Source organism: Ursus arctos, unplaced genomic scaffold (assembly GCF_023065955.2).
Source record: "Ursus arctos isolate Adak ecotype North America unplaced genomic scaffold, UrsArc2.0 scaffold_27, whole genome shotgun sequence".
Taxonomy (NCBI): Eukaryota; Metazoa; Chordata; class Mammalia; order Carnivora; family Ursidae; genus Ursus; species Ursus arctos.
In genome coordinates this window covers 15413824-15437017 of record NW_026622952.1, presented here as the reverse complement: position 1 = coordinate 15437017, position 23194 = coordinate 15413824, and the positions used below count along the sequence as shown (strand labels likewise).

At 50.4% G+C, this 23194-nt stretch overlaps 1 protein-coding gene across 3 annotated transcripts; it reads left to right on the top strand.

The window, feature by feature from the left end:
* The first annotated feature begins 1864 nt into the window (after window positions 1-1864).
* On the top strand, window positions 1865-22614 carry RNF122 (ring finger protein 122). Of its 3 annotated transcripts, none has more exons than XM_057303441.1 (7): window positions 1865-1968; window positions 5308-6653; window positions 11429-11585; window positions 17020-17065; window positions 17365-17406; window positions 18770-18852; window positions 19107-20229. In XM_057303441.1, the coding sequence occupies exons 2-7, from the start codon at window positions 6629-6631 to the stop codon at window positions 19219-19221; spliced, it is 468 nt and encodes a 155-aa protein (XP_057159424.1). In that variant the 5' UTR covers window positions 1865-1968; window positions 5308-6628; the 3' UTR covers window positions 19222-20229. The 3 variants fall into 3 exon arrangements, with proteins under 3 accessions (XP_057159424.1, XP_026364190.1, XP_057159423.1); XM_057303440.1 differs by lacking the exons at window positions 1865-1968; window positions 5308-6653 and adding exons at window positions 8394-11053; window positions 21517-22614 and having other exon boundaries at window positions 19107-19217; XM_026508405.4 differs by having other exon boundaries at window positions 1865-6653.
* Window positions 22615-23194: the final 580 nt, after the last annotated feature.

The following is a 23194-nucleotide window of genomic DNA, read 5'->3' as shown; positions in this document are numbered from 1 at the left end:
CAAAGAAGTGAAGAGAGGCCAGACGCCCAGAGCAAAGGCTCCTTCTAATGTGTCCTCTGCCGACACCTGCGGGTCCAGCTAACCCCCAGCTGCCAAGCAAGACAAGGCTGTGATCCAGCTCAGCTCAGAACACACAGGTGAACGATCACGACCTCAACAACGCCAGAACTGGAAGGAATCCAGGAGCATTCTTCATTCGGTGATTTTCTGACCACGCCTCACAGAGCCCTAGCCTTTCAAATAACTTTCCATGGGGCGCAGGTACAGGGAGAGACACCCCATGGTGATTCAAACGGAGCAGATCTGTTTTTATTTCTTTTATACAGGTAGTTTCTGTTTTAAAATATTATTTAATAGAAAGATTCTGCTTAAAAAAATGGTTTGGAATCCACCAATCTTACCCAATTCTTCACTTTAAAAAGGAGAAAGCAGCCCTGGAAAGGTAAGTAACTGAAAGTCTCAGAGAAGGCACCAACACCAGGGCTCGGGTAGGGAGGGACCACTCATCGTCCACTAGATTCCATTCCATTCTCCATTTCTCGCTGTGATTAATAGAACCACCCTGAGTTTCAGCGGAGCTCATGACTGTCCACCTAGAGACTCCATTTCCCAGCCTCCTTTGCAGCTAGGTGGGACCATGTGACTAAATTCTCACCAGTGGAATGGGAACAAGAGTAATGCTCTATTTCTTACAGAGAAGACGCTGTCCCCCCCACTCTTTCATACCCTCCCTTGGGGTTGAAACGTAAGACCGGTTACTGGCAAGCCATGGATGAGCAAGGAGCACATCTCAGGATAAAGCCAAGTGGCAAGAGAAAAAAACCTGAGTCTCCGGATGGCTTTGGGAAGCCATGCTTCCTTCTTGCCTTGCCCCTCCTTTTCTTGGAATATTTACAAGACAGAAATAAATGAGATTTTTTCGAGCCTCTGCATTTTTATGTCTCTTTGCTACAATAGCTGTATTATTTATCCATTGCTAAACATCACATTACCCCAAAACTCGGTGGCTTAAAACAACAAAAATTTATTGTCTCATAGTTTCTGTGGGTCAGGAATTCGGTGTGAATGAACTGTGTGGTTTTTTGTCTCGGGATCTCTCTTGCGGTCATAGCCAGAGTGTTGGCTCGACCCCGCAGTCACTGGAGGTTTGACTAAAGCAAAAGTATCTCCTTCCAAGCTCATTCGCATGGCTGTTCACAGGGACCTCCTGTTAGCAGAGACCTTCCGCACCTCATGGCTTTTCTGTAGATACATGTCTTTGAAGGACACTTGCAGTGCACTGTGCATTTTTATGACCCAGTCTCCAAAGTCGGGAGTTGTCACCTCTGCTTCATTCTACTTGTTAGAAGGTCCACAAGCCCAGCGCACTCTCCAGGGAATGGGAACTCGGCTCCTCCTTTTCAGGGGAGGAATATGAAAGAATGTGTGGACATGTTTTCAAAACCACCCCAGTGACCCAGCCTGCATCCGAATTAATACACTAGACGTACTGGCTTTGGTGCAGTGGCGCTTCTGAGCCATGAGACTTCAGGATGTAGTTTGATGATAGCAATAATGAGCATTTACTGGGGGCATTTTTGTTCAGGTCATCTGCCAAGCATTTATCACACATTGTTCCTCACGTGCTCCTGTACGGTGGATTCTACTGCGAGCCCTGATTTTCCAGGTAAGGAAACAGGTTTAGCAGAGTTCACACCAGGCCAGATTCCAGAGCCTTCACTCGTAAGCACTGTACCAGCGTTGAGGAAAGGGCATGTTTGGAGAAGAGAGATGTGAGTTTGGTTGGAAATCTGTCACCAACACTTAAGAGATCTGTGATTTTTACTAAGACCTAACCTTCTTGGCCTTCCATTTTATCCTACAGGCAAAGAGCGAACAATAGTACGTGGAGGGTTGTGGTGAGGAATAAAGGAAAATACACGAAGCACTGGGCACACGGCTTGGCATGCGGTGGGTCGTCAATCAGAGGTATGACACTCCTCCCGTCTACTTTATTATCCTGTTTCCACTTGCACAAATGAGATGGTTCGGCTGTGGCCTAAAACATCGGCTTCATTCCAGAAATCCAGAGACACAGCAGGACTATGTATCCTTCCTAGGAAACACAGGACCCTAAACTCCTAGCTTCTGTTTCCTTCCCGTGTCCTTTCACGCTTATGAAGAGCATCACAGGGGCACCGGGTGGCTCAGTCGGTTAAGCGTCTGACTCTTGATTTTGGCTCAGCTCATAACTTCAGGGTCATGAGATCGAGCCCTGAGTCAGTGGACTCTTCTTAAGATTCTCTCCCTCTCTTTCTGACCCCTCCGTGGATTTCCCATATGGGTCAAGAGCTGAGGGACAGGGTAAGAAAATTGCTGCTTCACTTTCCTGGGGAAACAAGGAAATTATGAACACATTTCTTCAAGACTTGTATCAATCCCTGGAAAGCATCCTGGTACTGAGACCTCTAGGGTATCTGGACAGTGGAAGACCAGATCTTTCAAGAATAAAGTGAGTGAAGGATCTGATTTGCCCAAACATACAATGAACAACTCTCAAAGCCTTCAAAGAACCACATGATCCTTTCATGCAAACTTCTCTTAAGAAAGAAAACAGTTAGTTGGATTTAATTATCAGCTTTTCTTAAGATTTTATTTTTATTTATTTATTTGTTTGTTTGTTTGGGGGGGGAGGGGCAGAGGGAGAGGCAGAGAATCCCAAGCAGACTCTGTGCTGAGCTTGGAGCCCAACATGGGGCTTGATCTTACCACCCACAACACATGACCTGAGCTGAAATCACAAGTCAGATGCCCAACTGACTGAGCCACCAGGCATCCCTTGGTTATCACCATGGTTAGCATTCCCTTCCATATTGTAGGGCTGGATTTGGAAGACCATAGAAGAGAGAGTCTTACTGAAGGTGAAATGGGGTGACCGAGTCTTCTGGCCCCGTGTTCCTCCACAGAATTAGCTGTCTCTCCCTGAAGTGGTTCTCTAGTGCTCGCAAGGCCTAAAAATGAAGGGGCTCACGGGGTGTCTAAGAGGATGTTAGGGTAGGGCAGTAGGGATGAAGAGAATCCCTGACTCCTGAGAAGGTTTCCTAGAGGCTTAGTATTACCTTTCCCTCTTTCTGTGGAAGATTTAGAAACACAATTCTACTTCAGATTCCTCAAGTAACTTCGAATATATAATCTTTCAGCCTCCTTACTGTTTCAACGTCTTCCTCAGTAAAATAACCAGACGTGTCTTCCTGACTCACAAGAACCTGGGGGCCTGAACCATCATCTGGATAGGGGAGCAGGGCTACGTTACCTAAATAGTATTGATACAAAGTGGGAAATCAACTTGTCTTTGATAAGACCTTCGGTCTAGGAAATGCTGGGAGACTAAACCAGTCTTTTCGAGGATGCGCGAGACCAAAGCCCTTCAACCTGTATCTCCCCCAATCCAAGCCATCATCTGAGGCACAGCCCTGTGGCCACAATAGCCAGGAGGGATGAGGCTGAGGGACTGGGAAGGGGTGCATTGGGCTTGCCAAGTGAGAGTCCTTTAGTGCCTCAGGAGACCTTACTGAATATTTAAAATATCAGACTTAGAACAGAAATCGTTATAGAACATTCAGTCTAATGGCTGAATTCATGGTCCTTGTCAGTATGACCCAAGATGTTCACCGTCCTGACTGACGAGCTCTATCCCCATGAGAACTCCTGCTGTTCCTACCTTCAAGCCGTCTTCCCTCCTTGGGGTTCTCTTTAGTCTGAGGAGGGCGGGAAGAAGCAGCATCTCCCACTTCTTATAAATTTTTCCTTCAAAATTGGAAAATTTGTGCCCTAGAGGCTCCTGGCAGGAACTTACTGCAATCAGGCTCACTGATCAACACCTTTCGCCTGAGCCAATGTATAGAAAGAGTTATTGCATAACAATTATACAATTTAAATCCTCAGCATTGTTCCTAGAACATGGCTTAAACCTTATGGCAACTTATACACATGCACGTACATACATCTATTCCAAAAATACTTGTCGAACCAGACACTTGCAACCACAAAAGCGGTTCATGCCCTTGAAAAATCTCTTACAGGGAGGGCTCATGAAGGGTTCAAATTTAGGAAATCACCAAATTATCCTAATAATCCCATAACATACTACATTGTACGGGAAGTGTTGAGAGAGACGCAGAGACGGGGTGATGACAATGGTGAGCACAGAAGAGGTGTATTTGTATTTATTGATTTACTTTCAAATATTTTATTTATTTATTCGTGAGAGAGAGAGAGAGCGCCAGAGGGAGAAGTAGGCTCCCTGCTCTGTAGGGAGCCTGATGCGGGACTCGATCCCAGAATCCTGGGATCACCCCGTGGGCCGGAGGCAGACACTTAACCGCCTGAACCACCCAGGCGCCCGAAGAGGTGTATTTTTAGCTGAATCCTGCAAAATGTCAGGCGCAGAAAGAAAAGGGGCATTCAAACATAAGTGATACCATGTACAAAATCATGGTCAAGAAAGAATATCCTATTCAAGGGCCAACAACAAAAGCTTTGTGGGTGACCAATAGTACGTGAGGAAGGAGAGTGTATTTGGCATTAGGAAGACAGGCAAAGGCCAGATTGAAACCATTTGAACGGGACACTCTACAATTTGACTTCATTCAGTAAATAACAGGGACCAATAAATGTTACCAAGCAAGAGAAGTAAATGATCAGATTCATGTTTCAGTAAGATAACGCTGGCCCAACAGAGAGGCCGGATTTGAGAGTAAGATCAGAGCATTATTTCTCTCTGCATAATTGCAAGAGAATTTGGCAGGGAAGGGGTGGGGGGAGGGTAGAGACAAGGCATTCTGGGGCCCACCCTTTCACTACTGAATCAGAATCCCTGAGCTCAAGGCCTGGGAGTCTGGATATGTAACATCTCTAACAGAAGTGATTCACATGGGCTTTAAAGTCTGAGGCATAGACGAGAGTCAGGCAAGTTAGGAAGTTTTTGCAATTGCCCAATTAAGAGATGAAATGAGCTGGATCTGTACGTGATTCCGATCCTCAAGACCAGCTTATAAAGAAAAACTATTGTTTTAAGACAATTACGTAATTAGGTGCTAACCTAGTTGTGCGTACTGCTAGGTGATTTTAGCCAGGTTATTTAGTACCTTAACCCCCATGCTTCTCAATGACAAAGCACTCCTATGCATAATCTTGTTTGAGTGTCACAGATGCCTCCGAGTTAGGGAAAGTGTTTATCACCTTCAATTAACAGATTAAGCTTAATTGGGAGATGAGATTGAGTCATTCTTATTTGTTTGCTTGCTTGTTTACTGTCTGTCTCCTCAGGCACTAAACATCGCTGGAGAGTAGAACCCGGCTGACTCCGATGACCTTGATGGGTCCCCGGAGCCACAGTGCTTGGCACAAAGTAGGTTCACGGTGAATATATTCTGAATAAAGGGAAGACCGAAAGACAGACAAGACAGAGATAAACAAGCGATGCAACATCAGATAAAAAGAGAGCATTTTGGAAGGGGGGGTAAGAGATTCAGTCTTTCCTCCAACTGTATTTATTTCAACACCTACGTGGTGCCGGATGCTGAAGACGCTGCCCTCAAGATATTGCCAATGTCGATTTCTGTGTTTGATTATGCTTCCCAGGAGCGTGGAGCCCTGATAAATCTCCCTTAAACTTCATCTTCGGGACTTAGTTCCTTGTTTGTGAAACGAGGAGCTGACCAAAAAAGAGAGGCCAACTCGACTCTGCAGGTCTCACTTTTGTAATTCATCTACTTCGACCTCTTGCTCCAGTTCCCCCTTTTGCAGCGAGCAAAGGAACGTGCTAGCCGCCACCCAGGACCAAGTCCTTGCCCAGCGAGCAGAAATGTAACCCCTCCCTAGAACTGGCTTCTCGGAGAGCTATGGAAATGCTAAACAGTAACAGCTCTGGAGGCGGAAAACAATGTGGCACTAATTGTTCCGTTTCCTCCACGTCCCTGGCGGAGGAGGCCGGCTCCCCGCCTGCTCCGAGCATCGCACGGCACAGCCTGCTTCTCTTTAGAGCGAAGTTTCCCGAGGACTGGAGAAGGCGAAGCGGGAGGCGCCCACCGTGCAGAGATGCTCTCCCCTTGGAGTGGGGCGGGCCTGCAAAGAATACCCGGGGCCAGCAGGACGGCTCTCATTGGCCGGAGGGCGGGTGACGGGAGGGGGGCGGAGTTTCTCCGGGGGAGTAAAAGAGGGAGGGGTGTGCGCAGCCCGTGTCAGTTTCGGAGTCCTGGCCGCTCACCTTAGCACAGAGAATCGCGAGCCCAGCTTCCCGCTGAATCTTTTCCCTCCTCGGCAGGCCGACAGCCTCTGCGAACTGGGCGCCCCCACTCTGTTCTGCAGCGTTCTGCATCTCCCCCAGCCCGGGGCCCCTTCCTACATTTCCTCTGTGGTGTACTGATCCAGGGGACTTTCTGTCTGTTTTCTCCTTTTCCCTCTTTGTTGCTCTAAAACCATTCAAGCCCAAACCCCCCCTCCGGAGGGAGTTCGACTTCTCCAGAAAGGCGGCTGCCACGGACTACACCGGCCCCTCCTGCGGACCCGAAAGCCGGTGCGCCCACCCCGCCTGCCCTACCCGCCTCCTGCCTTCGTTCGCCGGAGGAAGCCAGCCGAGACTTCATTGATGCACCCATTCCAGTGGTGTAACGGTGAGTCCCCGGGCCGGGAGGGCGAGCGGACGCTGGGCTGGCCGCAGACGAGGTGGGGCGCAAGGCTTGAGATCAGAGGGCTCGCGCTCTTCCTCTTGAGCTAAGTTTCTCATGAAATGGGACGGGTGAGAAAGCGTCCTGGCGCCCAACTCGGCTCTGCACAGCGCGGAATTTGAAAAAAAAAAAAAAAAAAATCAGGTTTAACTCAAAGCCCGGGACCGTTTCTGAACGTGCGGGGGGCGTGGGAGCCGAGGGGTTCGCGGCCTTTGTGTGGCGGCTTCGCTCTTCTACCCCCTTCCCTTGCCTTTGTGCGCTCAAACTCTGGTCTTTGTTGTGGTTGTCGGAGGAGAATTAAATCCGCGCTCGGGTTGGGATCTCCTAGAGGGAGCTCAAGTTCCCGGCCTGGAACTTTGCAGGCTATTTTAAATATGTATACATTGCGGCGTGCGGGACGGGGCGCGGGGGCGGCTTCCTCTGTGTCTTTGTTGGCTTCTCACTGGCTGCTAGAGGGCTTTGTGCTTGGGGAAGACGCCGGATTAAAGAGCGTGTCTTTATTGGGTTGATAAAGCCTTGCAGATTTCTCGGCGCCCGGGTACCTTTGGGTGCAGGACTAGGCCGGCGGGAGCCGTGCTCTCTGGCCCCAAGGCCAGACTACGGTACCCGCTCCCGAGCCTCAGTGGTGACCGCACTTATTTTACCCAATCACTCCTCCACCCCACTCCCTACCCACCCTCCCTGGCCTGGAGTGATGCTAAATCCATCTCACCTGAGGCTTTTTGGCGTTTCAGGTGATACAGGTTGGGCTTGGGGCTGACTCCACCCAAGCTACGTTAAAGGAGGGCCTTTCTGAGCGGGTCAATTAAAAGGTATTGAATGGTATTGGATACTAATAGCTCCCAATGGCTTTGGTGTTTTGACCATGTTCCAAGGCTTGGAGTTTCTGGAGAAGTGGGGCGGGGGGCATACAGCTGGCCTTATCTCAGTATGGTCTGCTAGCTAGTTAGAAAAGAAAGAAGAAGGAAAAAAAAAAAAAACCACCCTTCTTGAGAGCAGACCCCTGCCAGATCTTGGATGAATTCTTCCAAGCAGCTTTTGTTTTAAGGCAGGGTTTGGACAGCGTGTGTATGAGCGGCCCCCCATCCCCCTCTTCCTCTTGCTGGTAGGATCTAATTTCCTGAAAATGAACCAAGCTGTGTGTGATAGGCGGGCAATGAGGGACAGGGGGCGGAGGATGGGGCTGAGGAAGGACGGTGCATCCCAGCATCTGGGAAAGATTCCCGTTGGCTGGGAAGGGGAAGCATTTCCCAGACCCACTGGTCTTTCTTGGCCAGCCCTTCTCTTGACGTCATTCCAGCTCCCAGCCTGCTCACCACCGAGATGAGACATTCTGATGTCAAGGCTTTCGTAGGTCAGCTGAGACAATGGAACAGAGACTTCAGGAGAACTAAGCTGGCTGGCACTTGATTCTGGCCCTCCTGTTTCACATGAGGTTTTTAGACCAGCAGAGAGCTTGCTGCTTTTTTGTGTCACTTAAAGTGACTGATAGATCCTGTTCTTTGACTCCGAGGAGGAAGTAGTCCCTTCCCCCATCCCTTTGTTGGGGGGAGAAATATCTGGAGTCTCTCTTTCCTGGGGTTGGTATTCTGCCCCTACAAGTTTTGGAGGAAAAAGGCCTCCTGCTGTACCTTTTGGCCAATATGTATCTTTACCATTTATTTTTAAGTATAAGTAAATGTACCATCTCCTTGGCTATGAAGCTCTTCTCACCTTCATCCTTTTATCATAAAGTCCCAAGCTCACTGACTCAGTCCTGGAACGCCAGGGAAAGGCTCTGTCAGAAGAGCTAAGATGGTCAAGGTAAACTGATCAGAGGCCCACTGAGGCCAGAGTGCCTGCAGAGTGCATATACATGTATATCCTCTCCAGTAGCCCCCGCTCTACAGTTTCCCAGGACAGGAAACCAATGAGGTTCTCTGGGACCCTACAGACAACCAGGATCTAGCTCAGAAAACCTGCATGGAGAGCCAGAATATGCGGTTAGACCCTCTTATGTCATCAGACGTTGCTGAGGTAAGGAGCCTAGAAGCAAGGGCTTCCTGCTGAACGTAACAAGGTTACGAGCTAATTGTTCATAATCTTTTCAAAGTCTTTCAGAACAAGAACTGCTACTTCTATTTTTTGTTTTCCCACAATGTCTAGGTCCGTGCAGAAATCAGCCCCTCAATAATACTTGTTGGTTGACCGGTCATTCATTAGCCGAGGGCAGTTTCTGGGCAGTTTTCCCAAATATCACTCTCCTTACTTTGAGTGGGAGCCTGTGCCAAGGGTAGCAGGTTGTCTTGAAAATCAGGAGTTATTTATCTGTCATCTAGTTAATTGAAAGCAAGCCAAATGCTAGGCGAGGCGCTGGAGAATATACACACGGCCAACCAAGTCCGCTGTCTTCAGGCTTCACTCTGGCTTGGGAGCGTTCGAGCTGGTTAGGACTCTTTTCCTTTCCGATTTCAGGATTCTAGCCCCACCTCTACTGCTGTGCCTCCCTCAGGACAGTGAAAGCCTTAGTGTTGTCTTCGTCCCTACACAGTAAAATCATCCAGTCATTCTTTGCTTTTTTATATGCAGTGTCTGTCATGGGACTTGTCCTGCAGTCAATATTTGAGTTCAGTTAAGTTGATGCTTGGAACAGCATGTGAGATGGCAAGAGCCGGAATGTGTGGTACAGGCCATGAGGCCTGTAGAATTCAGAGGAAGAGAGGGCACCCTGGGATATCATGAGGCAGGCTTGGTGGACTTCCAGAAGGGAGAGGGCGTTTCGGGCAGGGAAAAGTTGCGTGAACAAAGGCATGGAGGCAGGTTAAGGACGGATTGGACAAGAAATAATGAGATGGGTCCATGTTGGGTGATTTCTAAGACTGAGCGGGGGAGGTTGAAGAGACCCAGGGCGTGTGTGTTTAGGAGGACTCGAAGCCAGTCATGAGCTTGGGAAATACATGATGGGCTAAATTAGAGGAGGGACCAGCCATCGGTGAGGTGTCTGGGACTGAGACTCGGAATAGAATTAGGCCCAACATCTGAAAGAGGGTTGAAGGGAGGCTCGTGATACGGTCACCAGATTGATCTAGGGGATGACAAGGCATGAGGTGTAGGACATCAAAGTTGACTTCCAGTCCTTCTAAACCAGTCTTCTTCTGAGTTGTGGTAGCACTGGAAATTATAATCTAGAATTCTGAAGTATATTTATGGGTTCTGGCTCCCAACCAAGATGTCAGGCCAGTGCTCAAAGCCCGTGTTGAAGACTTGAGTGCAGAGGTCTTTGGATACAAGCCTTCTTAGCTGCTTGGCGATCGTTAGACGGGGTATTTAATGATTCTTTTTCCCCTGTCGAAGGGGGGAAAGTAAGTTTCACAGAGGCACTACGGAGATTAAATCCGTAGCCTGAGAATGTGCTTGGGATGTAGCAGGTTTATGGTAGATTGTAGTTTGCTTGTCTCCACACTTGCTGAAATCCAAGAATTGCATTAGGCATGCCTTTTGGATCACTCTTAATATTTTGTCCCGATTGTAGGACAGAACATTCCACCCGGCTTACTGTTTATATCCTGTATGTATTTTTTTCTTACTGTTAAACATTACAGGAAATTTACTAATTCTCAAAACGAGTACTCCCCAAATAGAGAGTGGCTCCAGGATTGGTTCATCCAGCAATCACTGCCATCATCTGGTCTCCCGTTTCCTTGTCCCTTCTGCCACCCTCTGCCCTTGGCTTTATATTGAACAGCTTTCTTGTCCAGCTGTAACTCGGCTGTCAGCATTCCAGTTGTCTCGGGAAGATGTGACTCTTTCCTTGTCCAGCAGAACTTCGTTCTGCTTCTGGCCAGAACCTGTCAACCTACCTACCTCCACACCAAACCCTGGCAAGGGGAAGGTGACTACAGCGATTAGTAGGCCAATCGGATTTATCCGAGCCACGGGAGAAGGGGAAGCGTCCAGTGGCTGGTCAGTGCTTCCCACATGGCATGCAAAGGACTCTGCCAAGCACCTTGTTAAAAAATGCAGATTCTGATTCATTTTGTTCAGGGTGGGCCTGAGATTTTGCATTTCCTTAAACAAAATTTTGCATTGGATGGCGATGCCACTGTGGAAACACACATCCAGGCTTTTGAGTAGAAAAGGGGAAAGTGGCCAAAGTAAGCTGCACCCCCCACAACTTTCTGGAACACTGGCCCAGCCTTGCGGTGAACAGTTTCTATTCTGGTCCTGGTGCAGCTTGTCTCCTGGAGCAGGTGGCTTCGTAAGGACGAATGACCTTTGCAACCGCACCTTGCAGTTTACAAAGCTTAGTTCTCCTAGACCTCTCGGTTTTTTGCTTGTTTTTAAATGACAAAGGGAAGCGTAGATAGGTAAGTTCTTAAAGGTCCTATCTCTAGGGAGAGGCAGTGTTGCAACCCCAATACCCATTTTGTCACCCAAGGCTCTTCGTTTAGCTGCTGCTTCTAGTTGATGGGATCAAGGCTTCTATTGGCCGATCCTTGATCCCCTAGGTGGGGATGCGGTTTTCAGTACTAGCGGTGGTATCCCATTTCGTGGAAGGCTGACTTGACCCAAGATCACAGGGCTGCTCAGCGTTAGAGCTAGGATACGGAGTTAAGCCTCTGTGTGGAAGAGGTTTAGGAACCCAGAGCCTGCTGTCCCCTCTCCATCCTGGCCGACCGAGTACCAGCAGCCGCGGTGGTAAATTTCCAACAGTAACATTTTTCCTCTCCCTTTCTTTGCAGGGTGTTTCTGTGGCCTGGGGCTGGTTAGTACCAACAAGTCCTGCTCCATGCCACCCATCAGTTTCCAGGACCTTCCTCTCAACATCTACATGGTCATCTTCGGCACGGGGATCTTCGTCTTCATGCTCAGCCTCCTCTTCTGCTGCTATTTCATCAGGTGGGTGGGGGACCTGGGGCAGGCAGGCAGGGAGAAGGAGGCCAGGGGTGGGGGGAGCCAAGTAAGACTCCCTCAGCAGAGTCCCTGGCTTCCCACTGGGGCCCCTGCTTTGAGGTCAGGGCTTAGCCTGCCCTTCGCTGGGCCCCTGAGGGCTGCTGTTTCTATTTTCATCAGCCTATCAAGTTGTCCCAGAGCATATAAGGTCACCATCGGTTGGGCTGTATCGCACCTCTTGGCCGGTTATCCCGCGGTGGCCTAGGATTACTGTCTGACCAAGTAATAGCGTGAGTCTGTCCCTTCACTGTGCCTCCACTTCCTGCTCTCAGCTCTCGGGTGCCAGGGGTAGGTGGGCATCGATGACACCCGTGGCGTGTCCCTCTGTCCTCCTGGAAGATCCTGTTGTCAGCCCTCCAGATGCTAATATTAGCAAGCTGATGTCTGCAGAGCTGGTTGTTTATTCTCTCTCATTTTTGATAGTGGGGGGGGGAACCCCCCAAAACCCTATAAAACATTACTTGTTCTTACTCCGTAGAGATGCTGGGAAGGACTTGAGCATGGCAGGGCTCCTGAGGCTAGCCAAGCTCCAGGCACTTTCTTCACCTCCTGTTGAAAGACATGGGAACTGGTGGCTGGTTTTCTACCAAAAATTTGGGGCATGACTGGTATTTAAAGTGGAAATTAAAGTAGTGTTTCTGAGGAGGGCATGGCTCTTGGTATTAACAGTTCCTCATTGCATGGGACTGCCTTGCCTACTGGGGAGTGTGGAACCTCCCTGAGCACCTTGTGGTTCTCAGCGCCATTGTGATACCCACTCCCTCCTCCCTCCCCCTCCCTCCTCCCTCCCCCTCCCCCACCAGGTACAGGTGTGCACATGCGCAGGGACACACTCTTGACCAAATGACTGCGTAGCTGTGAGCTGGAGTCTTCCCAGATCATTTAAGTTAAGATGAAGGAAAGAAGGAGTTCTGGCTTCCTATTGAGATGTCTTGGTGGGTCTGAGTGCTTCACCTGGAGGCAGTCTTGGGGGAAGGCAGACAACTCGTCCCTATTCCTGAGGCTAGAAGAGCTTCCTCTCAAAAGGGGAAGTGCCCTGAGTGCCCCCAGTCAGCCGCTTTAGGCCTCTTCTTTCTCAGAACTTCAAAAAAGTTCCTGGGACTGGAGTTTTCCACTTACAAGTTTATGCAAAGAAGATAGGGGTTTATTTTCCCTCTTGTACAGTTGAGTCTAAAATTTGCATAAGTGGGAACGGAACGAGGGCAGTTTTTCTAGTAGCTCTCCATCCCCCATTTCGCTTTCCCCAAGCCTATATTTTCTTCCTCAAACTTTCTGGCTTCCTGACCACCAGCCACCCCCGTCTCCCCACACCAAGCAATGCATGCAGTTCCCCAGAGACTGAAGACGGACACATACCAAATACCAAAGGTTTATGTATGATGCTGGGGGAGGGGTCTGCAAAGGCAGCTCCGTCTGGCACACACCCACACTGCAAAGGGGGTCGAGTGAAGAAAAATCTAGAAAATCACCCTGGGCCAGGAAGTGGGTGACTAGTGTTGATTTTCTAATTCTGTCACTAATAGAATAGGTGTTTTGGGTTTTAGCTACTGTTTACCAAGTGCCTTCTGTGTGCCACGTCGTGGTTGGTGTTTTTTGACACCTCCCCCTTCCCCAGCGTATGCATTAGCCCACTTCGTAAATGAGGAAACTGATGCTGAGGCAGTGAAGGGTTTGCCCAAGGTCCTGTGTCGAAGAAGATCCAGACGTGGGCTAGCCTGGTGGTCAGCAGCTAGAGTCTTTCAGATTCCATACGTGGCAAGTGGAGAAGCGGCCGTGGCATCCCCCCGCACCCCCTTTCCGCTAGAGAGCGAGGTCCCGCAGAAGGACAGGCTGCGGAGCTAGGTCTGGCTGACTTATTTTTGGCTGGCTGGAGTAAAAGAACAGAGCAGTAACCACATGATACCCAAAGCTTTCCTGACTGCGGGCCGCTTGGCGCCACCTGTCCCTTCTGTTACCCCACCTTCTGTCCTACAGCCTGCCCAGAGCCAGCTGACCCCGGGGTTTGATGGTTCCAGAGGCTCGCTGCTGTGTGGCAGCCTGTGGCTGTCTATATATAGAAAGACACACAAGCCCAGAAGCCACTTCCTCTCCCTGCTTCTCAGTTTCCTCCACAGCCAAAATAGGCCCGTGACCCCTGCTCTCCACCTGGCGAGCTCATTGGCCAACACCAGCCTCCCCTCTCCAGCTCCCCCTCACTCCTTCTTCCCTGGTCCCCAAGAGCTGACCTCTGCCCTACACAGGATGGAGGGGCCAGTGAAGTCCAAATAGGCAGGAAAGGAGCAATTATTTTCAGGACCTGGTTGCATTGTTTGTTCCAAAAGGGAAAAGGAGCCAGGGAGAGCCCACTGGCAGTGGCTAGAAATGGTCTCATTGAAATCCGAGTATTTTTAGGAGCTTTGCTCACCCGACAGCTGAGCAGGCCACCTGTCCAAAGTTGCTGGCACTGCGTCCTCCACTGGGATGGCCCAGGGGGTTTGCCTTTTGCTTTTGTTTCCCTTGCAACCTTTCTTGGCCCCCTCTCCTCACAATGTATACCTTCCTGTTCTAGAAATCTACACGCAGGGTTGAAGGCTCTCAGAGTTCTGGTGGTACTGGGCTCTGGGGCCCCGGCTGCAGGCGGGTCCTTGACCGTGACCATTGAGTGGAGCCAGGCAGATAGAAGGGATTGGGGGGGGGGGACCCCACCTCCTATGAAACAAGCGGGAAGGCACAGCCCAAACTGTTGCTCAGAGCCACGTGGCAGGTGAGGCAGTGGAGACACAAAAGATGCGAGCCGGCTCGTTCTCGGAGTTAAAAAGCAGGCCCCTCACCACTTCCTTATTTACCCTCCTACAAAGCAGGTAACAGCAGCAGCGTCTCCCTCAGAAGGCCGCTGTGAGCACTTTGATAATGAGAACACTTTCTTCCTTCCGCAGGTCGGTTCCCTGTCAGCCAGGTAACAGTTGTTCCTTTAGGCTTCGGATGCATCCACCCTGCCCTCTTGTTGGGAGGTGGGGACAGAGAGGCCTGCGTGTGAAAGGCTTTTCTGGACTAAGGAATTCCCTGCAAGGTTGAGGTTGGGACAGTGGGGGTCCCGGTTAAGCCTTTGGTCCAACGCGCCAATGACCAGAAACTCTCCAGTGGGTGTGTTACCCTGGGCCTTAGCCCCATGGTACGGGACTCCACCTGGACTGGAGTTCTTTAAGATTTTATTTTTAAGTAACATCTATACCTGACTTGGCTCAAACTCACAACCCTGAGATCAAGAGTCACATTTTCCACTAACTGAGCCAGCCAGGCACCCTTGGACTGGAGTTTTTTGTTTTTGTTTTTAAGATTTTATTTATTTAGAGAGAGGATGTGCAGGGGGAGGGGTAGAGGGGGAGAAAGTGGGGGGAAGCATCCCAAGCAGCCTCCATGCTGAGCAGGGAGCCTGACACGGGGTTTAATCCCACCACCCTGAGATCATGACCTCAGCCGAAATCAAGATTCGGATGCTCAACTGACTGAGCCACCCAGGCGCCCCTAGACTGGAGATCTTACGAGGTTCTGGGTACACAGCCTCGCCGGAGCCCCTGACTTCTGTTAGGAACAGTGGCAGTAGCTGGCAGGCCGATCTGGATCTGCTCCCTCACTGGGCTTTGGGCACAGCTCTGCTGCACCTTCCCCAGCTCTGGCCTCGATTTACCTTCTCCAGGGTCCATGGAGTGAGCACCTTCTCTCAATCCTTTTGGTTGAGGCTTGTGATTCGAGATTCTTTTCCTCTAACTCAGATCAGCACTGTTAATTCTGCAAAAGGACAAATACCACAGGCTTTGGAAGTCCTCCAATCTCTATCTTAATAACCCCACTCTATTGTGCAAAAGCAGCCGTAGACAATAGGGAAATTTTTTTTTTTTAATTTTATTTATTTATTTGACAGAGACATCCAGTGAGAGAGGGAACACAAGCAGGGGGAGTGAGAGGAAGAAGCAGGCTCCCAGCGGAGAAGCCTGATGTGGGGCTTGATCCCAGAATGCCGGGATCACGCCCTGAGCTGAAGGCAGACGCTTCACGACTGCACCGCCCAGGCGCCCCGACAATAGGGAAATTTTGAGCATAGCTGTGCTCTAATAAAATCTGTGGGTACTGAAATTTGAGTTTCATGTATTTTTCATATGACATGAAACATTCTTTTGATTACTACTTTCTACCACTTAATAATAAAAAATCAGTCTCAGCTCCCAGGCCCTATAAAACAAGTGGTCAGCTGGCTTTGGCCCTTAGGCCATAGTCTGCCACACCTATTATAACTTGATGGGCTTCTGATGTTTCCAATAATCCGGATCTGGGGTAGAAGGGATCAGTGGACAGGACGCCCCATCTGGCTCCTAAGTATAGAAGCACATAGAGCTACCTGCTTCGTTTGGAAGGTTTCTTTCACTGCAAATAAAACAGCAATTAAAAAAAAATAATAATGCATAATCATAGTCCCAGCCATGAGTTGTAGCCTTGTTGATGAATGGGTGTTTCCCAGGTGGTCTGGTGGCCTCCTCAGGACAATGATGTGTCTCACCTAATAGGGGAAACCGGGTCCAGTATGTGGTACAGAGCTCAGGCTGTCTAATCTGGTAGACTCTGATTCACAGCCGCCTATGTTGCCAGTTTGGGCAAGTTACTTTACTTCTTTGGATTTCTGTTTTCCTCCTCTGTGAAAAGGAGTTTCTCAAAGTACAGGCGTATGTTTCCACCGGGATGGCCGCATAACAAGTCCTCCACAACTACGGTGTTCTTGCCACTAGTAACAATGTCTGCGTTTCTTGGCTCTTGAGAGTTAGGTCGTATGTAGGCCCGCAGCTTGAAACGGGGGGAGAAAAAGAAAACAGGAGGGATCACCCGTGTTTGCCTGGTGCTGTGAAGGGGGGAGTGTGCTTTGGTTCCAGAGTGCTTACGTTCTCCAGGAGGAAAATTCTGCAGGGTCAACAGAGACGTACGTATCCTGCCACCCTGACTTCATGGCAATATCCCTTTTAAGACGATCTGACTCCTTCTGTATACTCAGGAAGCAGATCGTTGATCTCTAGACTTGGGGAACCTGAAGAACGGTACTGGGAAACAGCAGGGAGTAGGCGGGAAGCATTCTGCCAGAATGTGCTCTGCCGGAATTCCCCAGTCTGTGGGACCCGCCAATAAGTGGCTTTTGGGCCTGCGAAAAAGCCCGAGGCCTTAATCCACTTGGGGTGACCTGCACAGGTCCAAACCACACTCCGTGGATCTGTGGGATGAGCTCGCCCTGTGGCAAGCGGCCTCCCCAGCCCCAGAAGAATGGCCCGCGCAGCCCGCCTGCGTCTCTTACTCTGAATGGCTCTATTCGTGCCAAAGCATAGTAACCTCTTCTCTCCGCTTTCTCTTTCTCCCCCAGCAAACTCCGGAACCAGGCACAGAGTGAACGATATGGCTATAAGGAGGTAAAGTGCTGCCTCTTCCCCTGAGACTTCCTGTCCTCCCACGTGCCCTGCTAGGGAGAGGGCAGGGTGCAGGCAGGCTGGCCTGGAACCCCCTTGGCCTCCCCCCCGGCTCCCTTGGTAGCTGACACTTAATTACTGTCCTCACTGTCTGGCTTGTCCCAGGGAGTGCCTGAAGCCTTCCCCCTCCACCAGAGGGAGAGGAAGAGCTTTCTGTACAGGGCTGGCGACTCCCTTCTTTGGTTGAGCACCTGCCCCCATGGTTGGCTGCTTCTGACACCATGCCCCCTCTCTCTTCCCAGGTGGTACTTAAAGGAGATGCCAAGAAGCTGCAATTATATGGGGTAAGCACACTGGGACAGCATGCAGGAAGGGCCCCAGCTGGCAAGGCAAACGGCAGCTTCTCCAGCTCTCAGCCTGGGCCTTTCAGGAACGTCAGACCCCGTCTTCCTACCTCCCGGGGCCAAATAAATGGGACGCGTCCCAGTAGGTCTGGAATTCGTGATGTCTGGAACCAGCGCAGGCAGAGAACCTAAATGGATCACAGAAGGGTTTGAATAAGCGGGGACACGTGACACCATGGAAGGCTGCTCTGTGTAATGTTGAAGGGGAGGGTGGGCACACCACTCCATGCCACAGACAGAGTCCAGCCACCCTTCCTTTGACCCCCATACATGCGCACTGTCCTAGCCGACTGTGGAGCTGACCCGTGTATCTGTCCCTACCGTTCTTCCCTGTTTCCCCCCAACCAGCATAGCAAGTCCTGGGTCTCCTCACACGGACTCTTCAGGAGGCCGTTTCCTCTTCTGGCCTGCTTGCACTCATGAGATCATCTAACTTCTTTCTCGAAGCTTCCATCTGTAACCACAGACACTTGTGCGTGGGGTGTCTGTGGTTGTCTGGGAGCCGGAAGGATCCACAGGTATTGCTAGACACGAAACAGCCCAGCAACGCCTCATTTCATCCCTCTTCTTTTGTTTTTGTTTTTAAATTTTATTCATTTGAAAGAGAGCGAGCAGGAGGGGAGGGGGAGGGGCAAAGGGAAAAGCAGACTCCCCGCCAAGCAGGGAGCCCAACATGGGGCTTGATCCCAGGACCCTGAGATCATGACCTGAGTCGAAGGCAGCTGCTTAACTGACTGAGCCACCCAGGCGCCCCTCGTCCGTCTTTTTGATTCCTGCTGTTGCATTTCAGCAAATGCGGGTGTCCCCTGAGCCCTCCTTGAGAGGAAGAGTTCAGCTCTGAGGGGTTAATACATAATGACAAAAAGCTGGATTTAAAGAATATTAACGGAACACCATATCCCCCTCCTTACCTCTAGTTATCGATGCATGCTCCCTTGTCAAATGTACTGGGTGAGAAAGGGTTAAAAAATGTTCTTCTAGAACAATACTGGTCAATGGAAGTTTCTGTGATGAGAGAAATGTCTGATATCTGCACAGCCCAGTATGGAAGCCGCTACGGCCACATTGCAGCTACTGAGCCCTTGAAATGTAGCTAGTGCAACTGAGGAACTAAACTTTTAATTTCAACTTCTTTTGGTCAATGGAAATATCATGTGTGGGTGAATGGCTACCCTCTGACTGAAGTTTCGGTGGCTGATGAGGAAACCGGGCCATGGCTAAGTTTTTGTGTTGGTAGGGGATGAGCTGATGCGTGAGTGTCGTTCTTCTCGTCTTCTCTCACATAGCCCCCTTCTTCCCACAGCAGACCTGTGCCGTCTGTCTGGAAGACTTCAAGGGGAAGGATGAGCTGGGTGTGCTCCCGTGCCAACATGCCTTTCACCGGAAGTAAGTGTCCACTGTGGGGAATGGGTTACCAGGGATGCCCTTTGAAAGAAAATAAGCAGGGAGCATCTTCTAGAACCTGTAATCCCGCCCCCTCCTGTCTACCCTTTGCCAGTGATAACCTCCCTACATCCTGTCTGGACACCAGGCAAGCCGGAAGGGTTGGACTGGGGCAAGGATAGAGATGTTCTGGTCTGAGAAGCAGCTGGGCTCGAGGAGACAGATGTCACCGGCTGGGTGTCGTCTTCTGTCCACAGGTGCCTGGTGAAGTGGCTGGAAGTACGCTGTGTCTGCCCTATGTGTAACAAGCCCATCGCCGGGCCCTCAGAGGCTACTCAGAGCATCGGGATCCTATTGGACGAGCTGGTGTGAGTTCTGTCTCTACCCCAAGGCCTGGAGAAGACCTCTTGCCTCCCGGGTGCCCGGTCCCTCTGCACAGCTTCAGTGAACAGGACTGTTGGGCAGTGATTGACATGCTTACCTGAAGGGGTGGTAATGCAGGGCTGGTCTCCCACCATCAGCGTGAGACCGGAGTTGCCCCACCTTTCTGCTTCCTGAAGCCTTCCTCCCTGCTACTCAGAACTAATGGCTTCCCCCATAAAGAACACTGTATCTCGGTACTGGACTGTCTACCTGCCTGTCCCTGCTGGGGAAAGCCATCCACCCTTATCTGGCTGAGCACTTGGAGTTCACCCCCTGAGGGTTCCCCTTAGGAGGACAGGCTGCCCTGACCTCGAAGAAGGGATAAGATGGGCTGTGCCCCGCCTGTAACCTCCCTCCCCTCTTCACTCCTTGCCTGGGAAGGTGAGAAGGGGAGGAAGGGATGACCAAGGAACCATCAAGGAACCAAGTGCCTCCAGCGCGGGAGGCTCTGGAGGAAGTCGGGAAGAGCAGGGACGTAGAAAAAGGAAAGTCAATGTTTACATGGGGCCTGTGGGAGTAAAGGCTGGCCCGCAGGCGGGCCGGCCCACCACAGGGTAACCGGAGGGCAGATCCCTTCCCCCTGCTAGGATCTGTGGTGCTGTCCGTTCATTCTCTTCCTCGGTTAATCTCAGAGCTTCCTATTCTGTGTTGGGGTTTGAGTGCCCCTCGAGAGGAAGGGCTTGTTCTACACTCAGACGAATTCCCAGGGGCTTTTTCTAAAGGAGCAAAAGGGGCCTGGGGATGGGGGTGTCTGAAGGTTAATTAAGGAGGCAGCAGCAGATACTCTCTTCCCCTTTGTAAACAGTATTTTTATACTTCATCCCCACCATCTCAGGCTTTGTACGTGGAACCCCTGAATGGAGGGGGTGGGGTTTTCTCTCCCCCACCTGGAGTAGGTGAGGGTGGGACAAAGGTATGTATTTAAAGAAAATTAAATTTAATAACAAGTTTCTCTAACTTTTTGCCTGTGGTTGTGGCCTGTGTCTCTTGGCCCTTTTCCGCCACCAGAGGAAACAAAGTTCTCTTACTCCTCCTCACTTCCCTGAACTTCAGCACGTGCCCAAAGTTTCCTGAATCTTAAAAAGAAAAATTGATACCAGATTATTACCTGTATGCCCTAGGACTAACATTCGTGTACGTTAAGGCCCGATTAAAAATATTCTAGAAATCAGCTGAATGAGCTTGGCTTCAAGAAAGGTGCGATGTGTCCCACCATGATGCGTGCTGGAACGCTGAGGTTAGCAAGACTTGAGATTAATCAAATCCTACACGAAATTCAAGCGATTGTGCTCTTAACACCACTCAGGGTCCTGGTTGCAACCATATAGAGGCTTGATCTCTTTCCCTTATTAAACTTTTTTCTCATCTCCTCGCTGACAATCACGGACACATGCTACCATCCTATACCAACATTTCTTCGAAGTGTTGTGTCACCATATTTACGCCCCCGTGTGCGCTCAGATCTTGTACTCACGCCGTCCAACTTTGCTCTCAACATCTCAAGGGAGTGTGGAATCAATTACGGATGTGCAAAGTGGACTGGGAGGGCCGGGAACGGTTTTCTTGGCCATCACAAGCATGGAGCGGGTGGGCCGTGGTTGCCCTGGGTGGCGGCCAACGGTCGTCCCAGGAAGCAAGCCGTGCGTACTGTGCACAGTAGGAACATGGAGCGAAGGAGGGTGTAGGTCACAGGTGTGTGAGAGCTGCCCGTGCACCTGGAGGAGCCAGGGCTCACGGGTAGGGGTGATAGCGTCCCACCCCTGCAGTGGGGCTCGTGCCCCTCCGACCGAGATTGTCAGCACCCGTCTTGGTGGGGTCCTTTGCCCGAGTACCTCCTCCACGCTCTGAGGAATATCCCCCGGCTCCTTAAAGCCTCTGCCCCCTCCTTGCTGTTGCCACCCCTCCAGAGTCTGGTCTTTTCTTCATCAGGGGCACCGGGTCTTCCTCGAGGACGGCCAGCTTCAGTGCGGGGAGTAAAATGTATTTCCTAAGCAAGACCGCCCGCCCTCTAGCTCGTGCCGCAGACTCGTGTGGGTGCGTTGCTGGGATGACGGGGAGAGCAGGTGGTCTGCAGGTTGGCCTCAACATTAACATGCTCCTACTTCACCAGCTCCCCTCCTCTTAAACTTATCAGACTTGGCATATTCCCATTAAAATGTTGACACTAAAATGTCCGTGTTCGCAAACCTGACTAGCGTCCTGAAGTCGAAACGACAGGGTAAAAACGCCTTGTGTTACTTGCAGGGCTTCAGTCGAGCTCGGTAGAGCAGTGCACAGAGGGGGGAAAGCTGTTTTTGCTGATCGGAGAGGAAGGACAGTAACCAATCACAAGGTAAATAGTCGCTGGCCCCAAATACACTGTCATTAGTGTGGTCTTGTTTCTCAGGGCGGTGTTTCTGGGGCACCTGCCAGCCGGGGCTAGACGCTGCCAGGTGCTGGAAGGCAGGACAGCCCTTGCCTTTGGAAAGGGTGCAAGTACGGTGTATTTGGGGTGAGCCAGCTCATGGGGCAGAGACGCTGAGCTCTGGTGTGGAAGTGACAGCAGGGGGCCGGTAGGGAGGTGATACCAGAGCTGAGTCCTGAGGGGGTGACCCGGGCGAAAGCACTCCAAGGGTTAACCAGCCTGGTGGGTGTTAAGAGAGTGCACACAAGTCTGTATGAAGTCCGAAAGGCTGGGGGTGAGACCGTTCCGTGTGGTCCGGGAGCCTGGGACTTGATAGGGGGAGAATCCTGAAGTTCCTTTAGATCAGGCTTTTAAAAGATCCGAGCACCGTTTGGAAGCTAAGCCAATGCTTTTCTTCTCTGTGCACAAAATATCAGAGGCAGCATGTGTAGCACTGCTCCCATTACTGAAGAATTTGCATCCTGAGTAAAGAAAGAGCAGGGGCACCGGTCAGTAGAACATGTGACTCTTGATTTCGGGGTTGTGAGTTCGAGCTCCACGTTGGGAATCGAGATTGCTTTTTTATTTTTATTTTTATTTTTTAGATTTTATTTATTTATTTGACAGAGAGAGACAGCCAGTGAGAGAGGTAACACAAGCAGGGGGAGTGGGAGAGGAAGAACCAGGCTCCCAGCGGAGGAGCCTGATGCGGGGCTCAAATGCCGGGATCGCGCCCTGAGCCAAAGGCAGACGCTTAATGACTGAGCCACCAAGGCGCCCCTCGAGATTGCTTTAAAAAAAAAAAAATCAGGGATACCTGGGTGGCTTGGTTGTAATTCCAGGGTCATAATCCCAGGGTCCAGGGTCCTGGGATCGAGCCCCGCATTGGGCTCCCGGCTCAGTGAGGAGCCTGCTTCTCCCTCTGCCTGCCACTCCTGCTTGTGTGCTCTCTCTCACTATCTCTGTCTCTCTCTCAAATAAATAAAATCTTAAAAAAAAAAAAAAAGCAAAAACCAAAGAAAGAAACTGAAGGAAGCTGAGCGATAATCATATATACCAGGATCCTAACTGCAACGATCTGTGGTAAGCAAGCACCATTCCAACAATCAGAAGATAATGACCACTTACCCACCAAGTTCTTTTACAAAGTACATTTCGCTTTCTTCTCTGTGTATATATCCCCTCTGAGTTTGGGATTAGGAAAAGAGTGTTGAGGAAAGCAAATAAATGGCTTACTCGTAATTACACCGATTATGCAGATCTAAGCTCAATGTTGGCTTTGTTGACCGATAGTAGCTTTGGAGGCAGACTGCCCTCCATGAAGATACTTAAAGCAGGAGGTGCTCTTGGCTCCTGGGCTGAGGCCATCAGGGCAGACAAGAACTCCAGGGCACTGTCAGCTGATTTGTGTGCTTACCATTAGCTAGGACCATGGATTTTTTTTTTTTTTTTAGCTCCACAATAGATGACTGCTTTTATTTTGTTTTTAAAGATTTTATTTGAGAGAGAGTGAGCAAGAGCGAGAGAGCACAAACCCAG

Coding starts and splice junctions, on each gene's coding strand:
- RNF122 (XM_057303440.1), top strand. CDS start 11,476: ATGCCACCCATCAGTTTCCAGGACCTTCCTCTCAACATCTACATGGTC. Junction 17,066..17,364: donor AACGATATGGCTATAAGGAG/GTAAAGTGCTGC, acceptor CTCTCTTCCCAG/GTGGTACTTAAAGGAGATGC. Junction 19,218..21,516: donor ATCCTATTGGACGAGCTGGT/GTGAGTTCTGTC, acceptor TGTTACTTGCAG/GGCTTCAGTCGAGCTCGGTA.